The 26,660-nt window shown below is 36.0% G+C and overlaps 1 protein-coding gene across 2 annotated transcripts; it reads right to left on the bottom strand.

Annotated features, from left to right (window-relative positions):
* Positions 1-18,305: 18,305 nt before the first annotated feature.
* On the bottom strand, positions 18,306-19,307 carry LOC105713845 (L-lactate dehydrogenase B chain-like). Of its 2 annotated transcripts, XM_064379973.1 has the most exons (2): positions 19,043-19,307; positions 18,306-18,886 (listed from the first exon to the last, which is right to left on the bottom strand). In XM_064379973.1, exons 1-2 carry the CDS (start codon positions 19,305-19,307, stop codon positions 18,306-18,308), a joined length of 846 nt encoding a protein of 281 aa, XP_064236043.1. The 2 variants fall into 2 exon arrangements, with proteins under 2 accessions (XP_064236043.1, XP_064236042.1); XM_064379972.1 differs by having other exon boundaries at positions 18,306-19,307.
* Between the last annotated feature and the right edge of the window lie 7,353 nt (positions 19,308-26,660).

The following is a 26,660-nucleotide window of genomic DNA, read 5'->3' on the forward strand; positions in this document are numbered from 1 at the left end:
TTTGTGTTTGAGAATTGCTAAGATATTTACATTATCCAATTATATAATTGCTCTGTAATCTATAAAGATACATTTAAAAATGTCAATAGATAATATGGTAGGAATAGCTGGCTATCCATCAAAATCTCCTTCCCTTTTTATTGTATTTTGTTGTAGTTCTTTAAAGGAGCTAGGTTCCATTTCCAAGACCACCTTGCAGCTAGCTATGGCCTTGTGACTAGTTAATATCAACAGAATGAGTAATGGTGTATGCCACTTTATGATCAAGGTAATAACATCAATCATCCTCCATACTCTATCTTTCCACAAAATAAATAAAAGTGGTTATAGCCCCATGGGATGACAGAAGTTGGGAGAAATTTAGGATTCTACATTACGAATATGGGAAAAAATCTGCTCACTAATCAGGAATAAACACCTTGAACTATTACCATGGCAGTGAAAATAATCTCTTGTGTTGACGCATTGTATACTTTGCATGTGTATTTTATCACACCTTAGCATACCCTTACTAGTACAGAAATTGAGATCTTAAAGTGAAGTGTTTCTATTTAGCAAAACACTAAAAACTATAGGACATGGGAATAACAGTTGGGCAGTGAGATGGTTAATACTAAGTGTCAACATGATTGAATTGAAGATGCAAAGTATTGATCCTGGGTGTGTCTGTGAAGGTGTTGCCAAAGGAGATTAACATTTGAGTCAGTGGACTGGGAAAGGCAGACCCACCCTTGATCTGGGTGGCCACAATCTAATGAGCTGCCAGCGCAGCCAGAAAAGAAGGAGGCAGAAGAATGTGAAAATACTAGACTAGCTTAGCCTCCCAGCCTAGATCTTTCTCCCATACTAGATTCTTCCTGCCCGTGAACATCAGACTGCAAGATCTTCAGCTTTGGGACTCAGACTGGCTACTTTGCTCCTCAGCTTGGAGATGGCCTTTTGTGGGAGCTTGTGATCATGTGACTTAATACTACTTAATAAACTCCCCTTTATATATACTTCTATCCTATCAGTTCTGTCCCTCTAGAGAGCCATGAGGTGTCAGTGGCAGATAGGGATGCTGTTTGGTTCCTTTGGCAGGCCCCCATAGGTGAATTACAGAGGAGACCTCTAGGATTTTAGAGCAAGTCCCTGCTATCTTCTTCTGATAACTACTCTCCTTTTCAGAGACAGCTCTTGGCCTGCTACTGGACTTTGGTGGAAACTGAACATTTGACTATGGGTCATCAAGTTACCATGTGACCTGAACTGTCTTTCATGAACTGGGTGCTTTCTGACCCATCTAGCCATATAATGGGTCATCCACAGCAGCATTCCATTATTAAATGGAAACGGTATATACTTTATGGTGCTAGAGCACGTCCTAAAGGCACAAGTAAGTTATATGAGGAAGTGGCTCAAATGTCCATGGTCTCCACTTTTGCCACTCTGCCTTCTCTCCCCGAGACTGACTGATGATCTCATGGGGAGCTCTCTATGATTAGTTGACAGAGGAAGAAAAGACTAGGGCCTGATTCACAGATGGTTCTGCAGGACATGCAGGTATCACCCAAAAGTGCACAGCTGCAGCACCACAGTCCCTTTCTAGGACATCCCTGAAGGACAGTGGTGAAGGAAAATCTTCCCAGTGGGCAGAATTTCAAACAGTGCACCTAGCTGTGCACTTTGCATGGAAGGAGAAATGGCCACATGTGTGACTGTATACTGATTTGTGAGCTGTAGCCAATAGTTCAGCTGGGTGGTCAGGGACTTGGAAGAGCATGATTGAAAAATTGGTGACAAAGAAATTTGAGGAAGAGGTATGTGGATGCACCTCTCTAAGTGGTCAAAGCCTGTGAAGGTATTTGTATCCCATGTGAGTGCTCAACAAATGACCTCAGTAGAGGAGGATTTTAATAATCAGTGATGAATAGGATGCCCAATTCTGTGAACTCCACTCAGCCTCTGTCCCCAGCCACCCCTGTCATCACCCAATGGGCCCATGAACAAAGTGGCCATGGTGGCATGGGTGGAGGATTACACATGGCCTCAGCAACAGGGACTTCCACTCACCGAGACTGACCTGGCTGCTGACACTACTGAGTGCCCAATTTACTAGCAGCAGAGACCAACACTGAGCCCTTGATATGGCACCATTCCTTGGGGTGATCAGCCAGCTACCTAGTGGCAGATTCATATGGGACCTCTTCCATCATGGAAAGGGCAGAGGTTTGTCCTCACTGGAATAGACGCTTACTCTGGATATAGGTTTGCCTATGCTGCCCTCAATGCTTCTGCCAAAACTACCATCCATGGACTCACAGAATGCCTTATCTACCATCATGGTATGCCACATAGCATGATCTCTGACCAATGCACTCATTTTACAGCTAAAGAAGTGTAGACAGTGTGATCAGGCTCATGGAATTCACTGGTCTTACTGTGTTTCCCATCATCCTGAAGCAGCTGGACTGATAGAATGGTGGAATGGCCTTTCAAAGTCACAATTACAATGCCAACTAGGTGGCAATACTTTGCAGAGCTTGGGAAGAGTTCTTCATAAGGCTGTGTAGTATCCGAATCAGTGTCCAATATATAGTACCATGTTTGTGCATGTATACCCTTGTACTAAGAAAATATCTTCATTTTATTTCCTTTTTCCTTTATCCTATAACATAAGATTTATTGACTTCATATAAGCATTTAAGTGGTGTTAACTTTATGTAATAGCATTTGGAATGGGGATTGGTGCATTTCCAGTTATAAGAAAGATGGCTGTATTATATTAGGTATAATTATGACTTTATCATTTCTTTATCTGAAGATTATAATCTCAGGAGATTTGTATGGGTTCAAGTTGACAAGGGGTGGACGTGTGATGGTTAATACTGGGTGTCAATTTGATTGGATTGAAGGATGCCAAGTGTTGATCCTGGGTGTGTCTGTGAGAGTGTTGCCAAAGGAAATTAATGTTTGAGTCAGTGGGCTGGGAAAGACAGACCCACCCTTAATTGGGTGGGCACCATCTAATCAGCAGGCAGAAAAAGCTGAAAAAGAAAGACTGCCTTAAACTCCCTGCCAACATCTTTCTCCTGGGCTGGATACTTCCTGCCCTCGAACATCAGACTTCAAGTTCTTCAGCTTTGGGACTCTGACTGGCTTTCTTGCTCCTCAGCTTGCAGACAGCCTATTATGAAACCTTATGATTGTGTGTTAATACTACCTAATAAACTCCTCTTTATATGCACATCTATCCTATTAGTTCTATAGAACCCTGACTGATATAGGCAGTGAAGAATAGCTGATGTAGACTGGGAAATCGGGATCTATGCTATGCAGTATCAAAATATTTGGCTAAACTGTTGCCTGAGATAAGTTAGAAGGCTGAAGACATGCAATTGTGGTTCTAGGAAAATTGTTGGAAGAAGCCAAAATATTAGTATGTGTTGGCTACACAGACAGCAATTAGCAAAGTATTTTAGGAAAAAGATTAGCTCATATATGACTGACCAACTGGTAGCAGGGCTGGAAAGAGAGAACTCTTGAAGCTCACATAGCATTTGCTCTCCAGAGACTGTTAAGACTTTCCAGGAAAAATAAGAATTTAGCCATGTGATAAAGGTCAGGTTAAATGCATTGTTTTCTCACAGAAGTTTATTGTTTTAAATGGTTTTTATATAGTGGCCACTAAATTTGAAGACACAGCCATGAGGGAAAGACAGCAAAATTATAAGGCAGACTTAAGAACTATGTCTAGGAAAAAATTGAGGGTATGACCGAAGTCATAATAAACTAACTAGAAGCAAATATTCCTGAAAATTTTAAAAGTTCTGTGCCAACAAAGATTGCATGAGTCTAGGCTGCAAAATCCAGAGACTAATGAGCAAGTGTTAACACTTGGACCACCAAAATTGAATGAATAACTAGTCAGCTATGAAAACTGGTCAGCTCTCAAAGGGGCAGAATCTCTGACATCCATTGCAAATAATGATGTCACGAAGGCCTGAACAAGGAAAAACAACCTAGAGGTAAAACTTGGGGCCATGAAGAGCAAAGGGCAAGAGAATTTCTCTATTAAAGGAGTGCCTAATTCTTAATATATTATAGGGATATTTTAATGCCTGATCAGCAGAATACAACAAAGCAGTAGTGGCTACTATGAGATTTTTTAAACATATATTCTACCCTTCTACCACCATATTTGGTGTGGAGGATGGCAGGGGCAAATAACATGTCATTTTAGTTAGCAGGTCACTGGACAGATAGATGCACATCTGGTCCATGGAAGCAAATGTAAAAGCCCCAGAGATCATGGATTTTGAGCTGATGCAGTTATTTACTCAGAATCTAAAATTTTCCTCTTACTGATGGGATAGGTGCGGTTTTCAGGTGGGAAGAAAAGTGCAATTTTCCCACTCAAAGAACTAAGAGTAAATTTGGTGGTCAGAGAAATAGATAGTAGAAGTAGCAATGTCTCTACTAACCTTGCTAGTCACTTGTAACTGGGAAGAAGCTACCCAGTCAAGAAGTACATTCATTTACCAATTCGGATGTGGTCACGTGATTAGTTGTCAACAAAGTTTGGCGAACAGAAATGATGTGAGCCATTTCCAGGCAAAAGATGTAATTAATTGGTTTGCCTTTGTCCATTCTACTTCCCCTTGTACTTGTGGATGCCAAAATGATGAAAGGTAGAGCCACAATCCAGAAGCCTACAACTCTGAGTCACCCGAGGGAAAAAGTCACCTTGAATTGTGTGAGTTAAAAATAAACTTTCATTGCATTTGAAGTATTTACATCATTTTGTGTCTATTTGTAACCACAGTTTAGTATAATCTTCCACATTATAGTTATATTATTTAGGGAGATTATTTTGGAAAAGCACAATGGTAAAATTGTTTTAAGTGTTCTTGTAAGAAGAAAAATATAGACATTGAATAGACTGCAATATATGACGCATATCTAACACATTTTTGCATTTGAAAGGGGAAGTGAAAATTACTTTCATGATTTAATATTGACATATTAAGATTCTGTAATATGTTCTGTGACAACTTTGATTTTTACATAGTTATTCTATTTGAATATTAAAATATTAATGAGAATGACTGTAGATATAAAAAGTCAATATGAAATTCTACTACCATGGTTATGTATAACTTTTTCTATTATTTTAAATGTTATTTTAAGCATTATGATTTATGGATCAATTTTCACACATATAATTCTATTACCCTGATAATTATGTCATTTCAAGTCAAAAATCATGTTTCATTTGCATTTTGTGACTCATTCTATTAAACCCTGACTTGATACAAAATCTTCATGTTCTCAAATACACTTGCAGAGAGTTCTTACAAATTCATGGCTTATCAAAGCAGGTTAATATGAAAATAGCTAATGTGTTCTACAAGCTCAAGATTTAAATGTGAGAATATACCCAATGTGCTACTTTTTACAGTGTCACCAAACTACAAGGAATTTTTCTCATGTAAACCTGCAAACTATATAACAGTTTTAGCTAATATGAATTTAGATAGTATGACTCTAGATACTATACATTTTAGCTTTCTACAATGTACATTTTAGACTCCCTCAGACTCTCTCACAGCTTTGGTTTTGGACATAAAATTCTGCCAAGCACAATTTAGAAATCATAATGAGAAAGAAGCCACCTTCCTATGATTATTGGACAAATGTTTTCAATGTTCTAACTTCAAGTTCTACTCTCTAGTCACCAACTTTGCAAGGTAGCAAAAACGTGTTTGTGAGAGGTAGTATGAACTTAATGCTCTTCCAGATATCCCTACAATTTTTGAAGTACCTAATTCCCTGAATTAAGTTTCATTCTATTTGAAGCATCTAAAGTGGCTCTTTCTTCCTGTACTGAACATTGAGTGACTCACTAATAATGAGTGATTAATAAACTCTTTGAACTCCACTGATCATAGTTCAACCGAGAAACAGTTGAGGACTATGGCTAAGTTTACACTTTCCAAAACACTAAAAGGAAAAAAAAATCATACAAAAATCAAAAAGTGAAGAAATGAAAAACTATAAAATGAAATGGCAGAATAAGAAGGGTAAATAATATTAAATAAAGTGGAATGGCCTGATTGTATTTATTAAAATAAAAAAATAAGGAAGTACATCTTTCTCTCTTTTCCTTTAGAAACCCCACTAAAACAAGAATTGTGTTCAAAGTGGAATTTAAAAAGAGAATAAACCTGGAAAAGCAAAAATAATGAGAGGGGTATCTGAATAAATAAGAGATGTCAACAAATATGTGGAAGTCATAAAGTGTATAGATGTGAGTAGACAAATGAAGCAAGCAGAGATAATCACATCTTAGAATATCAGTGCTACAGAGCCAGTGCAAGTCTCTCTCCCTAGTGGGATTTCTGAAGCTTGGAGCTCACAGTTGGCAAGAAAGGGAGAGAAAAAGACTGAGAAGTGAGGTTAAAACAGATTTTTAGCACATATTCTGCAAACATGTTTGAGTACAGTTTGTTTGTTAGAATATTCTTTATATCTTCCAGAATGTTTAAAACAGTCCAACATTTTTTAAATTTAATGCCAAACGTTGGAAAAGGCAGAGAGAAAATGGTAAATGTATGTGAACCGCATAGTCCACATCAGGAATTAATAACTATTTTGCAGTTTTCTAAAATAAATAATACAGAATTATAGGGGTTTCCATACAAGAACAGAGACTTAGAGGGAGATTCTGGGCTTAGTGGGAGATTCACTTTTCTGGCATAGTCTGAGTTGTTTACTAGGTATAAGTTTTATATCCTTGGGGATGGAGTTGGTGAATGCCTTCAAAGGCAATAACAAATCAAGAGTTGGAAGATACATATTTTTTTTAAAAGAGAGTTCCTATAATTTATAATTTTATGAATGGCTCTATCTTCCTTCTTAGCATGTCTAGTTTTGATGGATCTATTTGTTATTCTTTTTTTTTTTTTTTTTTTTTTTTTTTTTTTTTTAAGACGGAGTCTCGCTCTTGTTACCCAGGCTGGAGTGCAATGGTATTTGTTATTCTTGTACCTTCCTACCCAGTGCCTCTAGGCATTTCGGCATCAATAAGCAGGTATGGCTCCTGCTGCCATCCTCAGAGAAGAAACAAGCTTAGGACCAATTATTAACAAATTTTTACTAATACCAACTGGCAATTGTGACATAGGCTTTACCATGTATTTCATTATGACTCTAACACTTGCAAACAAAACCTTTTTCATAGTTAATCAATTTTCACCTATAAAATTCATGTCCTTTTATGTAAACATTGGGAACCTTAGGCACTAATTTTTAGATGCAGTTAATATGCAAAAAGTAGAAGCACTTTCAGCAGCATAAAGAATTCTGAAAATCCATTCCTCCATAAGAGCTGAGAAATGTTCAAAATCAGTATTTTTATAACTCTGGAAATTAACCAAAGGCTTGCAATTATCAGTAGACTGTTAATAAAAAAAAAAAAAAAAGAAAGAAAAGAAAAAATAAAGAATCTCAGTAAGTGTGGTATTTCTAATTTCCCTTATTCCCTTTCCTGCTTCTCTGTACCTCGGCCATTGCCTTGAAAAACAGCAGCCTTACAACCATGGTAGCTGTGAGATCCAGCAGTCTAACAACTACTGAAGGAAGAATGGGTTTGCAGCTCCAAAAGTCAGATCTTGACCGAACTGTTATTTTTTGACTTGTCTGGCACCATTCATAAGGGGCTTATCTTTACATGAAGTAAGTCAGAGCTGACTCACTAGGAAAATCTCTTTCCCAGGGCATTTGTCAAAAATTTCACAGGTAATTATATATCATTTCAGATGCCTGAGGTGTTAATATCATTTAGGGTAAACAAGAATCTGGCCAAAAAATAAGAAAATTTGGAGATAATATGTCCACTGAGCTGTGAAAAGCTCTGTTACATTCTTGGGATTCTGAAGACCATATACATGTACAGGGCAGTACAATACTCAGAAAAGAACTGAGAAAGTTCTAACCTCTCATTTCTAGTTAATTTAGATACTTTATTCAAGTAGGAAATAATGGCTGAAGCACAAATGTAAACTCGCAGAGCATTAAAGACATGCCCAACACACAAACAGAGCCCCTCAGGAGAGGTTAGGAGACTAGTTGGCTCAAAAAAAATCTAAGGAAATAAATCATTAACTGATCATAAATTATTTTTTAAAAAGAACCAATAGAAATTATGGAGACAAATAAATTTTAAAAAACAATTTTACTACAGGGGCTTTATAGCACATTTAAGTTAACAAAAGAAGAACTAATAACCTTGAAAACATATCCATTGAGATTATCCTGTCAGAGGAAAAGAAAAAAATTAAAAGACAGGTCTAGGATAAGAGTCAGGAGGAAAGCATAAAGAGAAAGAAATTTTTTTTAAAAATTGAAAAATACAGGCAAAGACTTTCAAACTTTGATATAAAAAAACACTAATTTACACATCCAAGAAGATCAACAACTTCCAAGTAGGATTAACTCAAAGAAATCCAAGTGTAGACACATTATAATCAGAGTGACAATAGCTGAAAACCAAGTGGGGAAAGAAGCAAGAAGAGAGTCTTATAAGATACAAGGGAATTTCAACAAAATTAATAGGTGACTTTTCAACAAACACTATGGAGGCTAGAAGGCAGTAGAGCAATGTATTTAAAGTGCTTAATCAAAAGAATATCAATGAAGAATTGAATATCCAGCAAAACTAACCTTCAAAAATTAAGGAGAAAGTAAGATACCCACAGTCCAAAAAAAAATAAAGGCAATTTGTCACAAAAGACCTATACTACAATAAATACTCAAGAGAGTCCTTCAGAATCAAATGAAAAGAAGTTATACAGTAATTCGAATAAACATGAACATTTTTCAGGACTAGAAATAGACACCTGCAAAAGCTTTGCTGGGCAGGCCTCACAGGGAAATCTACCCTCCCCACACCAAAGTTGACATACAGACAGTGCATTGAAGTCTCTGACAAACGTTGCAGCCAAGAACTCAGGCCCCTCCGGCAGTCATGCTCTTAGGTACATTTCATTTATAGCCAAAAAACCTCTACTGGGAAGCCTCTTTATTGAGAAGCCTCAGCTGAGATATCCCTCAAGCACCTCTCTCTCTCTCTCTCTCTCTCTCTCTCTCTGTATATATATATATTCTATATATATGTATATAAATATATATATATACTCTATATATATACACACACACACATATACATACGCACACATATAGACACATATATATGTGTATGTGTATGTGTGTGTATATATATAGGTCTTGGGATATATCCCAAGACCAAAAAAATGAATATATATGTATATATCCCAAGACCAAAAAAATGAATCAAATGAAAGAAAACTAGTCAACAATTCAAATCCACATGAACTTAAAGAGTCCAGCTCCAGGCCAAAATCATATATGTGATTTTTTAGGCCTGAAAATAGGCACCTGCATATGTGTGTGTGTGTGTGTGTGTGTGTGTGTGTGTGTGTATAACTAGCAGATATAAATCCAACTTTATCTTATTTCATTAAGTAAAAGAATACCAAACACTCTGAACAAGTGGCAGAGATTGGCAGAATGAATTAAAAATATGATCCAACTATATGTTTTCTATAAGAAATACACTTAAGATTCAAAAATAGGTAGGTGGAAAGTTAAAAAGGTGAAAAAATTATATCATAAAAATAGAAACCAAAAGAGAACTGAAATGGTGATATTAATGTCAAGCAAAGTAGACTTTAAAAAATAATATTATGAGGAAAAAAAGAAGTATGTTTTAGAATAATAAAAGGGTCAATCTTTCAGGAAGACATAACAATTATAAACATATATGCATCTAAATCTAACAACAGAGTCCCAAAGTACGTGGAGGCAAATTGACAATACTGCATAGCCAAGTCAACAAGAATATATATATACCTGAGATATATCGTAATATATTTTTACCAGAAAAAGCAACGTAAAATAATGTTATATTTTTATCCTATGAAAAATGTGAGGACACTGGGCACATATACAACATGATTAAATAGGAGAAATTCAGGACCAAGGAAATAGACACATAAAATAGGTTATCAGTAGTCAGGACGTCTTATAGATTCATTTATTTGTCCATTATACTCAAACACTGATTTGACAACTTTTATAAGCATTCTGCTAACTAAAGACTGAGTACTGAGTTCTGAAAAAAACAGACATGGCCCTAAGCTAATGGCATTCTGATTTTGCTTTTAACTATTGTGTTTTAACCACTGCCTTGGTCTGAATGTCTTTGTTACCTCTAAAGATGTACATTGAAATTTAGCTTCCAATGCAATAGTATTGAGAGATGGAGCTTAATAGAAGGTGTTTCGATCAGAATGGGTCTGCCATCATGAACTAAATATGCTGCTATTGAAAGGACTTGTGAAAGTGCATTCTGCCTCTTTTGCTATTTTGCCATGTGTAGAACAGCATTTGTTCCCCTTTTATGCCCTTCTCCTTCTGCCATGAAAAGTCACAGCAAGAAGTCTCTCACAACGTACCTGTGGCTTGATCTTGGACTTTCCAACCTCCAGAAACGTGAGAAATAAATTTCTGTTTTTTTATAAATTACCAAGTCACAGGTATTTTGTTATAACAGCACCAAATGGACTTAGATAACCACATATTACCATAATAAGCTACACTGACTTTTTAAAACAAAATTCTTATTTTTAAAAAATTATGGATTCACTGCAGTTGAAAATAATAATAGAAACACTCCATGTACCCTTTGTCCATATTCCTGTAATAATAATATCTTGCAAAACTGTAGTTTAATATCATAACCAGAATTTGATGTTGACACAATTAAGATACCAAATATTTTCTTTACACAACGATTTCTGATGGTGCCTCTTTATAACCACACCTACTTATCACTGCCATTTTGCAACTCATGACAATCACTAATATGTTCTCTGTTGTTATATATTTTACTATTTCAAAAATATTATATGAGTGTACCACATTTGTATGTAGCCATTTTGGATTAATTTTGTATATATGGAGATTCTCTTAGAAATAAAAATTTCCTTTTTTCTTGCTACTTTCAAAATTCTTTGTTTTTGACGTCTTACAATCTGATTGTTATGTGTCTCAGTGTGGACGGTTTTGATTTCATCTATTTAGGGTCTTCTTATAGCCCTGGATAAAGATGATCATTTTCTTCCTCAGATTTGAGGAGTTTTTAGCCACTACTTTGAATAGGCTTTCTGATCTTTCTTCTTTTTCTCTGAGGACTTTCCTAATGCATACATTTAGATGATGTTCCTTAAATCTTTCAAACTTGTTTCACTATGTTTGATTGTTATATTTTTGTTCCTCTGACTATTAATATCCAATTATCTGTCTTCAAATTTGCAGAGCCTTTATTCTGTTCGATATAGTCTGTTTCGAACCACTCTAGTGACGCTTTCATTCATTTATTATATTATTAAATGTCATGATTTCTATTGGAACTCTTTTATTTTATATCCTTTAAATGAAATTTTCACTTTATTAAGGCATTGTTCTCTCAATCTCAGTGGGCATCTTTATTACTGCTTTTTTAGATTAATTCTATGTCAGGTAAATTATATAACTACATTTCATTGGGGTCAGTTTCTACAGACATATCTTGTTCCCTTGTTCCTTCTTTTTATATTTATTTATTTATTTTTGAGTATCATTTCACTAGTTATTTGTTTTACTTGACTCTCTGTGTTGGTGTCTGTGCATTAGACACAGCAGGCAACTGTTCCAGTCTTACAGACTGACCTCATTCTGAAGAAGACACTTATAAATGAGCGTAACCAGAGATTCTGGGAGCCTCTACCTATTCATTCCCTCCACAGGAAGAGACAGGCAGCTGTGGTTATTGTCAGCTCACTCTATGCTGAGCCAGGGAGAAGCTACAGTATCTATCAGCCCAAGCCACCATCCTCCATTCTTCCCAAGGCAAGTTGATTTTGCTGGCCTCAGCAGAGCTTTAATACTAGCTAGGCAGATGCCAATTCTTTGGCAATCCCTGAAGACTCTTGGGTACTGAGCACATGGATGAACTCTTTCTTTCTCCATATGGAAACTGAGAGAGCTGAGATTATATTTTTGCCTTTTGCTCTATGCTGAGAAGAGTGGGGATGGGATCAATGGTGTCTACCATCCAAAACCACTGCCTCTTTTCTCCCTCAACTGGATAGACTGCATAGAATCTGCCAGAGCTCCAAAACTGGGAATCCATAAGTCAGTTCTCTGGGGAACCCACTCAAAACAGTTGGGGTGTTGAACACTTGAATCAACACCTTCCTTCCCTAAGATGAATTTAGAAGCTAAAGTGTCTCTTCTTGATCGTGTGGTACTACAGTGGGGTCATGGTCTCCAGTGAAACTATGTCCCAGATATCCCTACCAGCTTTGGTAACTCTGGTTTCACATTCTCCCAAAGTGCAGGAGCCATTTAATTAGTTTCAGATTTCTCACAAAGGAAATTAACCTGTGAATTGTTGCCTAATCAGTGTTTGTGGAAGAAAGGAGGTTCTAGGGCTGAGTTTAATATTGAGGTGGAGGAAGAAAGGATGGTTGAGATTAAAAAACTACCTATTAGACACTATGCTTATTACCTGGATGATAAAATAATCTGCACGGCAAGCCCCTGTGATATGCAATTTACCTACAGAACAAACCTGCACATGTTCCCCTGAACCTGGGATTTTGATAGAAATCTTATTTAAGCTGCATATCAATATAGGGAGAACTGGTATCTTCACTATGTTGAGTTTTCCAATCCACAAACACATGAGCCTATGAATCCATTAAACAGAATATGTCTCTCCATTTATTTAGATATTCACTGATTTCTTTCATCAGTGTTTTCTATTTCTTAGCATGTAAGTCCTATAGATGTTTTGTTCAATTTTTAAATAAGTATTTCATTTTTTGAGCAGTTGTAATGGCACTGTATTCTTAATCCATGTTTTTATTGCTAATATGCAGAAATATAATTAATTTCTGTCTTTTTAAATTCTATGACTTTGAACTCCTTTTTTAGTTCTATGAGTTTTTGGTCTTTTTTATAGGGTAGGGGAAGATTACTTGGGATTTTCCATGTAGACCCTGACCATCATTGTAATTTGCAAATAAGAACCATTTTATTTATTCTTTTCCAATCTGCATGCCTATTATTTTCTTTGCTTGTTTTACTGTGTTAGCTAGATTTTCCAGCACTATGTGGGATACTGATGGTGAAAATGAACATCCTTATCGGTTTCTAATTTTAGGTGTCAAAAATGTAGTATTTTGCCATTAAATATGATATTATATATAAGCTATTTGTAGATATTCTTTAGCAAGTGTAGAGTTTCCCTCTACTGTTATGTTTCTGTAAGTTATTATGAGTGGGTGTTCTCCAAGTAGTAAAAAAAAAAAGGATCCATTTATGTAATTTTGAAAATATGGAAGTATGTGAAGTCAAAGTCAATCTCAAAACTTCTTTGTGGAGATGGTAAGTAAAATTAAAGGATTAAAGATCCATTACTATGCTACAAATATACTTAAAATTTCTTAATCATTGCTGTTTCTGAGCTCCTTTGAATAATCTGTTAATGTGTGGTACCCTGGCTCATGGCAAGGGCATGACTTAAATTACATGCAAAAAGACCTTAAAAGTATTTATTCAGGTAATAGATACTCCCTTTGTAATGAGAAACAGGTTAAATAAAATGATGACTTGTCCCCAAACAATAATCTGAATATCAGAAATTGAAGCTTAAGTTAATCCTACATTTTATTCCTAAAATGGATTTTTTTTGTTGTTTTTTAGAAGAAATTAGAACATATTAATGTGCAACTTCACACCCAAAGACATGGGAAACTTCACTTTCCTGACAAACAATGTCCACTAATTAAAAATGACTGTGTTGGCACTTTAAAAGTATCTCTTTGCAGATTGAACACTTGGTTTGGATAAGAGCTTGGCAAAACAAAAGCATATGGCCATTCTCTTTTTCATGATTGTACCCATAAATGTCATCAGAATTTCAAAATTATGATGAAGGTCTCTAAGTAGGGAAAATGAGATGCCACTTTCGGTTTTCTAAACCACAGAGATTCAAGGGAGGGGCCCTGGGGCACACACTCAGAGACCAGTAAGTGATATAGAGGCCTGAAAAACAGAGCCAAATTCTATACAATAAAGACCAAATATTAAAAACAGTTTACAATACCAAAACAGGTTACATCTAATGTCAAGAAATGCTTTCAATAATACTGATAACTTTTTATTCCACTAATCATAATTCGTAAGACTGAACTAAAGCAGAAACCCCTACATTTAATTCGTCCCCAGAGCAATATTATGCGGTTTCAAAACCATAGCTATAAGAAGAGGAAACTCATTTGATGCTTCCATAGTTTATTATTCAAGTTCAGTCCATTACTAACCACTTTATGTTTTTAAATACCAGCATGTCTTCATAGTAGGAGCACTGGACTAAGAGTAACAAGCTACACATTTGAGGTCTTACTACCACTGACATCACAATGCATTACATTTTTTTTCTGAGTCTCACTTTCCTTATTTGTAAATGAAAACAGTAAAAATAGCTGCTCTGAGTGCCTCACAGGGTAGCTCTAAGGAACAAAAGAAAGAAAATATTTATAAAGAAGAATTCATACCAAAGTGGTAATGAAACCCTTAAACAGCAAAACTCCAAGTGGATGTAGTTGGAGACTGAACTAGCACAAAAGAGCAAGAGGAGACATTTGTTAGTGCACATGAGGGGAATAATATGTGAAATGATATCTGTATTCTAGATAAATTTCCTCAAGAAGCATTCAACTTGGAAGATGTTCTTATTAAAACACCCAGGATCATTTTGGTATGTGCATGTGCTTACATGCACACATACATACACACACATACAAACACAGATACACACACACATTGGCCTGCATTTATTGAATACTAATTAAATACTAATTTAATGTTTGCTCTGTGTTTGTCACTGTGCTCAGAACTAGAGATAGAGGAGTAAGTAATTCAGAAACAATCCCTCCTTTCACAGAGCATATGTTCTAGTAAGGAAGATTACAATCTCCTTTCCAAGTCTGCAATGACAACATGATATGTTGTAGAAATGAGAACTATGGTGGTATAAATATTATTTAGACATGAACATATTTGTGTCTACATACACTGATATTTTAAACTTCTATCCCCCATTTCCATACTATTAGAAAATGTTTACTAGTAATTAACTTCATATTTCAGTATTTGAGCTCCAAGATATCCAGGAGGAAATGTGTCTCAGCTAGAAAAGGAAAGAGTTTTACCCAAAGACAGCCAAAAGGACTTTGTGTTCTCTTCTGGTGAGACAGTTAGTTAGTATCTGTTCAGTTATAATGCAGAAACATGATTTTGCTATGTCATTATGAATGTCAGGTTGACAAGGGGCAGACTGTGGCAGCTTCTATAAAATGTCAATTTAGTTAAGCTAAAACTAGGTCTTTCATAATTCTATTTTCTATGTATTTCTGTGTTAGGGTGAGCCAAAAGAGAAACTGCACAAGATTGGAATGACAAAATTGGCTGTAATCTCTAAAGGTCATTGTAGGGTACCAGGTTCCCCTGTAGCTCACACACATTGTTATATTGACCCGCTAGGTATGCAGAAGCAGCCAGACCTACAGCTCTTTCAGATCCTGCTAGAGCTTCAGGTTTAATTGTTGCTCCCAGGTACAGAATAGCTAGCTGTTCCTAACACAGAACACTGATATCATCAAGATTGGAGGAGGTAAGATTCAGACACTGTTTCCAGTTTTTCCTTATGGATTCCAGTTTGTCCTTGCTGTGTCTCCTACTCCATGCCTAACATTTTTTATAAACTACCAGCCTTGACTATCTATAGCAACTTTGGACCCACTGCCAGATGCAGTGACAACAGCCTTCCCTGGACTTCTTTACCAGCTCCCACAATAATATGTTTTGATTCCAATAATGTTCTTTCTTCTATGGTGGCTATGCTTCACTGATTGAAATCAGAAAGCCACCAGTTCAGCTAAATTAGAAGGACATAGACTTTAGTACAAAGGTCTCCAGGCAAAAGAACAGGAGATTTGAGATTAAGTGCAGATAAAGAATAGGTTTACATGACAGAAAGAAGATTTAAAATCAAGGATATGATCAAACCTGAAAGAAAATAAAAGAAATCAATCATGAACTCCAAGTAAAACAAACATCTGCATAAGCAATTATGGTCCACATATCAAGTTACTCCTCCAAATTAGAATAGGAAGCCAGTAACCTTTTAGAGGAAAAATGGACTGGATTTTAGGCAACAGAATGAGTTAAAAGATAGATGATATTGGGGACACAACAAAGAAAACATATGTTTCCTTTTCTAACAAGAAAAACAAATCAAAATAAAAGCACTTAGAAACTCTAGAAAGAACCAAGAAAAAAACAGCCATCGTAAAAACATGAAGGAAGTTAAAATGGGTCAAGATTTTGAGAACACGGAGGAGAGTAAGGAAGGATAACGGATTTGATCATTGTCCAGTGAATGTCAATGGGGTTGTCTCAGTGGTGCTATGGAACAGAAGACATAATCGCATCATCCACTGGACACTGTTGTGTTAATAAATTACCAACTTAATTGTAATTTATTGTTTTCAAGTTTTAGACTCACACTGCATAATGTCTATAAGACCATATTATTAACACTAAACAGAATATTAGTGGAATCAACACTGAGAAAATTAACTGAGTAGAGTTGTAGAAAAAAGAACAAGGACATCATTTGATGTGCTTCACTTGCTACAAACTTGAGAAAAAAATCATCTCAATAAAATATAACATGATGCTTTGCTGAGTTAAGTATGAGCTAGAGTTAGGAAAATCATACTGTTTAATTATACTGTAAACCATAAAAACAATTTAGCATACAGCATAAAACATTGCTTTTCTATGTTTCTTGAAAACCAGTATTTCTCTGAACCTGACTCAGAGAATCTTATTAACTGAATGATTATGTGCCTCCCAAAATGTATGTGTTGAAGCTCTAATCCCTAGTATGGCTGTATTTAGAGATGGAGTCTCTAAAGAAATAATTAGGGTTAAATGAGGTCAGAAGGGTGGGTCCCTAATCCAATATGGCTGACCACCTTATGAGAAGAGATGTTAGGGAGCTCTCCATGCACCAAGGAAAAGCCATGTGAGGACACAGAAAGAAGGGGCCATCTAGAAACCAGAAAGAGATCCTTTCCATACCCTCTGTGTGGGACTTCTAGTCTCCAGAACAATGAAAAAATACATTTTTGTTGTTAAAGCCATCTAGTCTACAGTATTTTATTATGGCAGCCAAGGTGACTAAGCCAGAGACCAATGGTGGGGTTAAAGAAGAGGTGAGGAGAAGCTGAATTCCTCATGTTTCTAGTTCAATCGTATTAGCTTCATATTTATTTGTTTTATATTGCTGTTTTTTGAATTTGCTAACAGATTTTCCCTGATGAAAGAAAAAAAGTTTTAAACTATCATCTGTCACCCCTGAAGAAATAGAATGTCAACAGCATCTAAATGCTAAATAACTTATGTTTCCTACCCAAATATTACTGATTTTCCTTCATGCCACCATTTTTATGCATTGTTTGACATTTTATTTTAAAATACATTTTAAATTGCAGGAAGGTTTTTAAACAGTTGCGTAAAACTCACTTTCACTCATAGCTATATTAAACAACTATCAACACTTGGCAAAATTTCTCACATATACTCTATTTCTCTTCCTCTTCCCCTTCCCTCTATCTCTACACATAGGAAATAATATAGACATAAAAATCTAAACCTTTGAGAGCAAATGTAGCTATCATACTTCCTTATCTCCTAAATACTTTAACAGGTATTACACCAAAACAAAGACATTCTCTCGAGTTACCTTCACAACATTTTTTGAGCTTTCTTTTCTTTTTTCTTTCTGTACTTCTTGCCCATATTTATCTTGATTGCATTTGGTTTGTTTTTCATATTCATAATTACATATCAGTATTCTGAATTAGATAAGCTAGATAGAATAGAGAAGGACTGGTGTGTTTTGTTTTGTTTTGTTTTGTTTTAGAAGCACACTGAAATAGTTAAGTTTATTTGTTCAAGAACTCATATTGCAAGCATTAAACCAGGCATAGGCTTTGATTCTGTGAGCCCAAATTCACATATTGAAGAAGCTCAGAGCAAACTGTGATCCATGCACATGAATGAAAACTAAAGGGTCAGAATGAATCACATTGTAGTTTTTAAATTTCTACAGCCTTGCTCAGTAGTCACAGGTCTTTTAGGTCTTTCTGGATGTCCCACAGGGTATTTGCACTTTTCTTGAGCTGAGCAACCTCATCGATCTTTAGCTTCTGATTAATAATGCAGGTTAATCCCCGGGCATTGAGGATACATGGAAGGCTCAGGAAGACTTCCCTCTCGATGCCATATATCCCCTTGACCATTGTTGACACAAGATGAATCTTGAGTATATTTTTCAACATAGATTCAATAAGATCAGCCACACTTAATCCAATAGTCCAGTTGGTGTATCCTTTTGGTGACTTCATAGGCACTTTCAATACCACCATCTTATGCACTTTCTTCCAATTTTTACTATCATTGTCAGTTCCCATTTCTGGATTCCATTCCTGTAGAGAAACACCTGCCACATTAATGCCACTCCACACAGCCACACTTGAGTCTCCATGTTCTCCCAAAATCCATCCGTGGCAGCTGCTGGGATGAATGACAAGTTTTTCAGCCCTAAGGTAGCGAAATCTATCAGAATACAGATTATATCCACTTTTAATCACATGGTGTTTGGGTAATCCACTTAGTTTCCAGGTTACGTATGTAAGAATGTCCACTGGGTTGGAAACTACAATTATGATGCAATCAGGACTGTACTTAATAATCTTAGTAATAATGAATTTGAAGACATTAACGTTTCTCTGCACCACATTGCGACGACTCTCCCCTTCTCGCTGATGGACTCCTGCAGTTGCCACTACAATCTTAGAACTGGCAGTCACAGAATAATCTTTATCTGCCACAATTTTAGGCATCTGAAGAAATAAGCTCCCATGCTGCAGATCCATCATTTGTCCTTTCAGCTTATCTTCCAAAACATCCACAAGAGCAAGTTCATCAGCCAGAGACTTTCCCAGAATGCTGATAGCACACGCCATACCAACTTGTCCAACACCCACTACAGTGATATTATTGTTTGGGACTGTTGCCTCTTCTTCCGCAACTGGTGCGATGAGATTTTCCTTAAGAGTTGCCATTTTGCACAGGAGAGAGAAGGCTCTAGAGACTGCTGTAACAGTTGTGCTGAGAAGACGATGCCAGCTGCGTGTGTCTCTTCTGGTGCCAGTTCTGCTGAGAAGGACCGGTGATTCCAGAAGAAACTGTTGAATTCAGTTGCCATGGTGGGATTATGAAAATGGTTTTGATATAAATTCAAGCAGAAATAAACATGCACGATCTTCTCCATTTAGAATTGTACAAAAAGCTGTGTATATTGTCTGCTTTGAGGTGAAACAATAGTCTTGTGCATTGTCATGTCAGACACAAAAAACTCTTTATTTTATTTTGTTTTCTTTGTTTTGCCATCTAGTTCCTCATGAAAGACATCCAAAAACGGATCTTCACTGAAAAACAACACTAAAATTAAGCAGAAGATTGTTTTTGGCAAAACATATTGAGCTGATAAAACACTAATTAGTATATTTGAGTTCAGGCCTCAGGACATTTTCTTCAAATGTTTTCATTTTTATTCATAATTTATAATGTACCTCTCTTTTATTTTGAAATATATGCTTGTTTTGGAGGAAAACTCTGGCAATATACCAAGGAATAAGTTATATCTAAATGATTTAAAGAGTGTTTGCTAAGGATCTTTGGTGACTATTTTTCTTCCTTAGAAGAAAATAATTAGAACATAATTCATGAAGATGTTTAGTCTTAAACAGAGATGTTATAGTTTTGAACCGGATTAAATTTTGAAAGTAACTTTATATATCTTGAGACTTTTTGGTAATTATAAATCAAAATAAAACATCCATAAAACATAAAATTCTGTTTATTTCATCTCTTAAATGTCCGTGGTCTACTAAACTGTTATGGCATTTGTATACCAACCGTACACACATTTACTCATGGATAAAACGGGAAGCTGAGAATTTTTGAGTTGCACAATTAGGATATAAGGAGATTCTTCAAATAGTTCGTCATAGTCCAGAGACTGAAGAATGCATTATCTCAAAGAGAAAGAAGAAATAAAGCTCATTTATCTTTCAAACTAAATTGACAGGCTACTAGCGTAAGTCAAATTGTGTCATGTTAATTATTGATCTGTAAGATAGTAGAGATTCTGTTAGAAAACTTAATGTGAGGACATGATACTCTAACTCACGCCTGCAGTAATGTTGGTGTTACCCTGGCCAACTCTTTCTTTTCTCATCATAAATCATTTTCCCATCAGCCACTGATGAGAAATTCTGCTAATGAAGACATATTCCTTTGTGTAAAACCCACACATGAATGAGATCATGACTTTAATGCAATCAGTATTAGTGACCACAGAAGAGGCTTGCAATAAATGTTGTTTAAATGTTTCTGAATATAGAAAAAGACAAAAGTCAGTATGGGCTTCTGGGCTTCATGATTGGTGTTTCTGCCTTATAAAATTATTATTGTGAAGCTACCCTAACACAAAGGGAATACAAAAAATACCACATTGCATAGAACATGGTATACCCTCAATAAATTGAGCTCCTTTTCCCTTCACACATGTCCTTTACATCTCCCACACCAAAGTGGCCAAATGGGACATTGTTCTATATAAATACATAACCTCTTATACATACAAAAGAAATGAGCCTGGTATGGTGGCTCACACTTGTAATCTCAGAACTTTGGAAGGCAAAGACTGAAAAATCCCTTGAGCCCAGGAGTTTGAGACTAGACTGGGAAACATAGGAAGTCCCCATCTTCTCTCTTTAAAAAAATTAAAAATTAGTCAGCCATGGTGGCATGCACCTGTAGTTCCAGCGACTCAGATGGCTGAGGTGGGAGGATTGCTTAAGCCCAGATTGAAGCTCAAGTGAATTGTCATAGCACCACTGCACTCCAGCCTGAGTGACAGAGCAAGACCTCATCTCAAAAGAGAGAAAAAAAAAACAGCTGCCACTTTTCTATATATGACAGTCCACATACAGTTCTCATATATTGATTACTCTAAATCTAGCTTTCAGATATTCTGACTTTGTTGTTTAATATAAATTGTGCATTGGCAAATCTAAGTCCATTTTTCAAAGTACATATGGTTTTATTTTTTAAGACATTACCTGATTATTGACAAATTCGAGCAAACCCATTATTTTTGTCTCATGTGGCTGAGGATGAGGGGCTGGGATTGGGGAGTGGAATTCCTCCTACACCAGAGCATTTGACAGTATTTGTGAAAAAGACCAATGTCAAATGCAAGGACCTTTCTCTTCACATGGTCTATAAAGGACCCACCAACGCACCTGAAATTCTCTTGCTCGCGTGGGACACTAGGAGCTGCTGTCCTCTTTCCTACTTCAAAATCCCCTCAACCTGTTTCCTCTGGGTTAAAAGTGGAGCTGCCATAACGGTAAGAAGCAAAGAAGTCGTCAAAAGTAATCTCCTCTTCATGTAAGAAAGTGATCAAAACAGGCCCCAACTCACTAATCAGGCTGCAGGGTAGAGGTGGATACACATGCTATCTTTCTGTTATCCTGCTCTGTGTAAAGTAGGTAACCTGTCGCTGAAGGTAAGACATTTGGAGCTGCCCGCATCACTACCTCTGCCCATTGGAGAGGCTGGAGCTCAAGGGAGCAGCTGCTCACTGAGAAAGAATAAATGTCCCACTGGATTTCCCCAGTAATCAGTGATTGGTATGTTGATCTCCTCCACTGAAGTTGACTCCTGGTACACCCAGGGGCTCTCATTCAGCCAATGGATGGTCCAGTCCTGAAGGACACTACCTTCGTCCACTCCAAAATTAAGAATGTAATAGCATTTCTCAGATCTCAGAAATTTAACCCTCTTAAGAGTCTCTAAGTCTGTTGTTCTACTTACGGACATTATACTTCTAATTGAATTTTTATAAACACCCACTATTAATTGAAATAGGGGCTGTCTATAGTTGTTTAATCGTTTTTTGGAATTCTGTTAATCCTAAAGTTTCCAACAATCTCTGCTACAATATAAAAATGTTTAATTATTTTGCAGGCGGTAGTGTCTAATAAATAACCTAATAATTTAGCACTTTGAGATAAATTCAATAAAATATTATTGTGTTATATCCACTAGAATAATTTTATTATAGTTATATTAATTCCTAAACGCTGGCCTTTCGAAGGCATATGATCTTCACATCGTATTTTATTGCTATCTCTTCTATGACTATATGGTGTTTTAACATATTTGTGTGATAAATAAAGTTTAATTTTTTAGATGAGAAAATCCGATGTCAACACACATTCTAGCCTTTGGCTGAAATTTCACCTGAAACAATATGTTAAAATGATATCTGCTGAGTGTACCCTTTCTAAATTTGAATATTAAAACCACTATTGCAACTTGTTAAAATGTAGAAGTCGCTGTTATAGAAAGAATTCGCTAAATGATGCTATAGTAACTTACTAAAGACATTTTTAATTAAGTTAATCAATATTTTCACTTATGTTTATGAGATTTCCAAAAAGCTAGCATAATGAGCTTTTCACAATATATATTTTGTTTCATTATGTATAACATCACCTTAATGTTTGTGGGAATTTAGTGTTTCAACAATTTCCTTACTATGTGTTGCTCTTTAGAAATTTTTCTAAATGTTATTTGAAGATTAGTGATTTTAAAAGAACAATTCTGCCACCTTGTGTTCTGCAAAACCAGGATAGCTGCTTGCTTCTGGGAAACCACGAATATTTTTTTATCAAACTTGGAAGTTGTAACTCTGAATCAGAATTCTAGAATAATCAGCTGTGCCCCTCCCCCTGTTTATTTTCTTCCAAGTTTGCAAATACTGATCATGGAAGCTGGTTACTTAAGCTGTACCTGTGCCAGAGTTAGGACTCATTCCTCAGGATTTCTACCAAGGTTTGTAAAGCCAAACAACAAAGCTTTAATTGCAACCATATGTCACTCGGTTTAAATTTTATTTTATTTTAAATATATATGTATAAAATTTAGAATATATATGCCTATCAGAATTACTAAATTGCTAGTTGATATCTGAGCTATACAGGTTATATTATACTCTATGTTTTAAAATAGTAATAACAATACAAGAAAGAAGCTTATAATTTTTAAAATAATATATATAACTTTTACGAGGTAGGAATAATTGTGGTTTTTCGAACTCAGATAATTAATAGAAGAAAACTTTCAAACTTTGGTTAAAATACAACTTTTAATCAGAGGATTAAAAATTAAACAGAAAAAGGACCTACTACTAATAAACAAATAATCATTAACCTATTGATGTGTCTCTTTCTTACAGTAGAAAGTGCTAGGAATACACAATACATTGTTTCAAGGTTTGCAATTTATCATTCTTCCCTAGAAAGGCAGAAGATGGAATGCCATCAAAAGCCTCAACTTTTGCTTCCGTCCTTCCCTTGATACTTGGATTACCGAACTCTTTGTATCCTTCTGCTCCCTTTGTGGATTTATTTTCAAGAGAAGGATATAAGTTAATCTTCACAGGACTAAACTTTGAAAGTCTATAAAAAGGCTTCATCAGAAATTTATATACGTGGTGGTTGGGGTGAAGAGAGACCATCATTTTAATCAGATTTCAAAGGAGTCTGTCCCCACCTTCCCAAAAGGTTAAAAATTACCATAAAACGTCTCTGATTTGAATTACACAATTCTATTCCCTGTGAGCAAATCATAAAATTTAGGTGGAATGTTGCTGCCACCTTGTGCCTAGCAAGTACCTCTTTCAGTTTCCATTAAGTGTGTTAGTTAGAGTGATCAATAAAAAAAAGTCTACATTCAACCTGTAGGATTCCACAGGGACTTATGGGAACAAAACATGGAAAAATAGTGAACTTCGAGCTATAGGTCCCTTAAATCATCATTAGAATTATTGTATACAAGAGTTTTAATAAATTATAGTGCTGCTCATGATTAAACATTTGTCCCTAATAGTTTTAGTCTTAAACAACTCATACTTAAGAGCAGGAATTCAAATTGGCAGGAATCTCATAAGAAAGGACACCTAGATAATAACTTTTCTGCAGCTGAAGGCAAGGAAATATCACTAATTCATTGAAAAGCTGCAATTAGTTTTTAAATCTTGGATTCTCAAGGTGAATTTCTCCAGGTTTCTGAGTAGTCATGAAACATGTGCCAAACTTCAAAACTTTCTAAAGTTTAGGCATTTCAACTTGAAAAAAATTTAAAAGCACAAACACAAAAGGAAAATGCTGTGATGTATTACACAGAATCGGAAGAATTTTTCAGCATTGCAATTTTTAGTTATCTGGCCAAATTTCATATGTTGATTTCAAATACAATTAAGAATTAAAATCACTTTTTGAACACTTATGTATAAAAAGTGACTTTAATTCTAAAGTAATCCCAAAATTTAAGAAATAGAGGAATAATTACAGACATCAGAAAGAAAACACAAATGTTCCAATGCTAACCTGCCAATCCAGTATGAATTTTTGAATATTATCAACTTTCCAACTGCGTGAGATGATTGGAGAGAGCTGGCACTGCTCTTGAGTAATAAGTACGTTTTGGCGCTCAATGGAAAGATGAACGGTTAATTTTCTTTCTCACTACTGTGACTACAAAATTTTTAGTTATAGAGGTATTTGCAGATATTATGAGGGTATTTCTAGCTAACAAATAATTTCTATTTAAGAAGGAATTCAAAGTAGCCCTTTGGTTAAAAGAAGATTTGGAAGCTGGTCTTGACTTGAAGCTGATTTTGAATTTCAGGGACACTGATCTAGTGGCTTTGTGGGGACAGCATCACTTAAAGCTGCTTTTGATAGATTGAAAACTGCTTTTTGAAAGAGGAAGAATTTGGTCTTGATATAGCACTTCAGTCAAAAAATAAGCAGAAATAGTATAAAAATAAGCACCTATAAAATGATATTTTCAGGAGAAAATTTCTTCATATATTTTTATCTGGTTGGGAAGTTAGGGGTTGGAGACAGATAACTTTAAATCCTCCAGCTGACAAGCATTACTCATATTATCTAGATCAACTCACCCATGTTTGAGTCTTTGATCATACAGCTGGCTTCCTAAACATGATAGGATTTCCTAAGGCACCTAGGATGTACTTCTAACAGGGCCCTTAGTTAAAATAAATCATGCATGTTTCCAGGATCTGTTTCTGAGCCACTCAGATTCTTCTATTAACAAGCATATCTGAAGTCAGTGCCCTATACATGTTTTTAGACTCTCTTACCCAAGAGCAGGCTAGCTCTCTGAACCGGCAGAACTATTGCTAGGATACTGCATTGTTCTGGGTTTGCCCATCAGATATGCCTGTCCCAGAGGAAGAGCTGCAGGAACTGATAGAAGTTTGGAGAGCCATGTTTCCTTCCACTCCATGCTTCTTGACCAATTAAAACAAAGCACAGAAGCAGAAAAATCAGTAATCACATTACAAAAGAGCACAGGCATAAAAATCTTTCATTTTGGAAAGTGGAAACCTAGTTTTGCTATATTGTCCTCAAAATTTGCTTAAAAATGACAAAAAAAAAAAAAAGGCACAGAACAGGAAAAGACCTCAGAAGGACATGTGAGTTGCTTCCAGCCAATTTTATGCGCCTCTTGTGTCCTGGCCACACCTGACTGAGAGCATAGATGTTCTCTTTGGCAGTCTTTCTGCTCTTCCACTGCTCTTTACTTTCACTCCAATGGCAGCTGGTCTCCCCACTTCTCTTTGTGTTTACCAGATCCTACAACTGCAGCATTCCACCTTCTCTCACTGACGTTGGCTAGACTTTGACCTGAAACTTGTTTTGTGCTTGTAGTGATCTCTGATGTTGACCTGTTATATCCTTCCACTAAAATGCTTCCCAAATGAGCTCCCAGTTTATGCTGACACTGCTCTAGCCCTAATGGGTGATCATCCCTTCTCAACACCAGTACCTCCCTTGTATCAGTGCCCAGAACATAAACCCGTTACAAAAAAGTGGTGAACTCTCAATGACACTTTTTGCTTCCTGTCTTGAAGACTTTTGGATTGTTTTCCCAAGGGCTTGACCAGGGTACATTGACCAACACCACAAAGTGTTACAACCAGGGTAATCATTTTTCTACTCCCAGTGTTATCCTGTGGCCAGGATCAAGTCTAAGCAGTTCAGTTACTTTCTCACTCAAGATAAGCTCCCTTCTCCTCTAAAGCACCTTGGAGAAACTGAAATAACCTTTGATCCCACCCTGGGTGGAGGTGTCTTCAGCCTGCCTTCTAGATTACAATGCCAGGTCCAGTGTTGCCTGCAACATTTCTCCAGGGGAGTCATTAATTTTTATTCCTATGCTGAAATTAATAAAGTTAATATGTAAAACAAGCCTGTCCCATGGGATATTTGCACTACTTAAAATGCAGAACTGTAAGCATGAATGGTAAAAAT

Source organism: Aotus nancymaae, unplaced genomic scaffold, assembly GCF_030222135.1.
Source record: "Aotus nancymaae isolate 86718 unplaced genomic scaffold, 86718_ANA_hifiasm-v0.15.2.pri h1tg000022l_1, whole genome shotgun sequence".
Taxonomy (NCBI): domain Eukaryota; kingdom Metazoa; phylum Chordata; class Mammalia; order Primates; family Aotidae; genus Aotus; species Aotus nancymaae.

Excerpts from the sequence above, each read along its gene's own strand:
- LOC105713845 (XM_064379972.1), bottom strand. The coding sequence starts at position 19,307 with ATGGCAACTCTTAAGGAAAATCTCATCGCACCAGTTGCGGAAGAAGAG.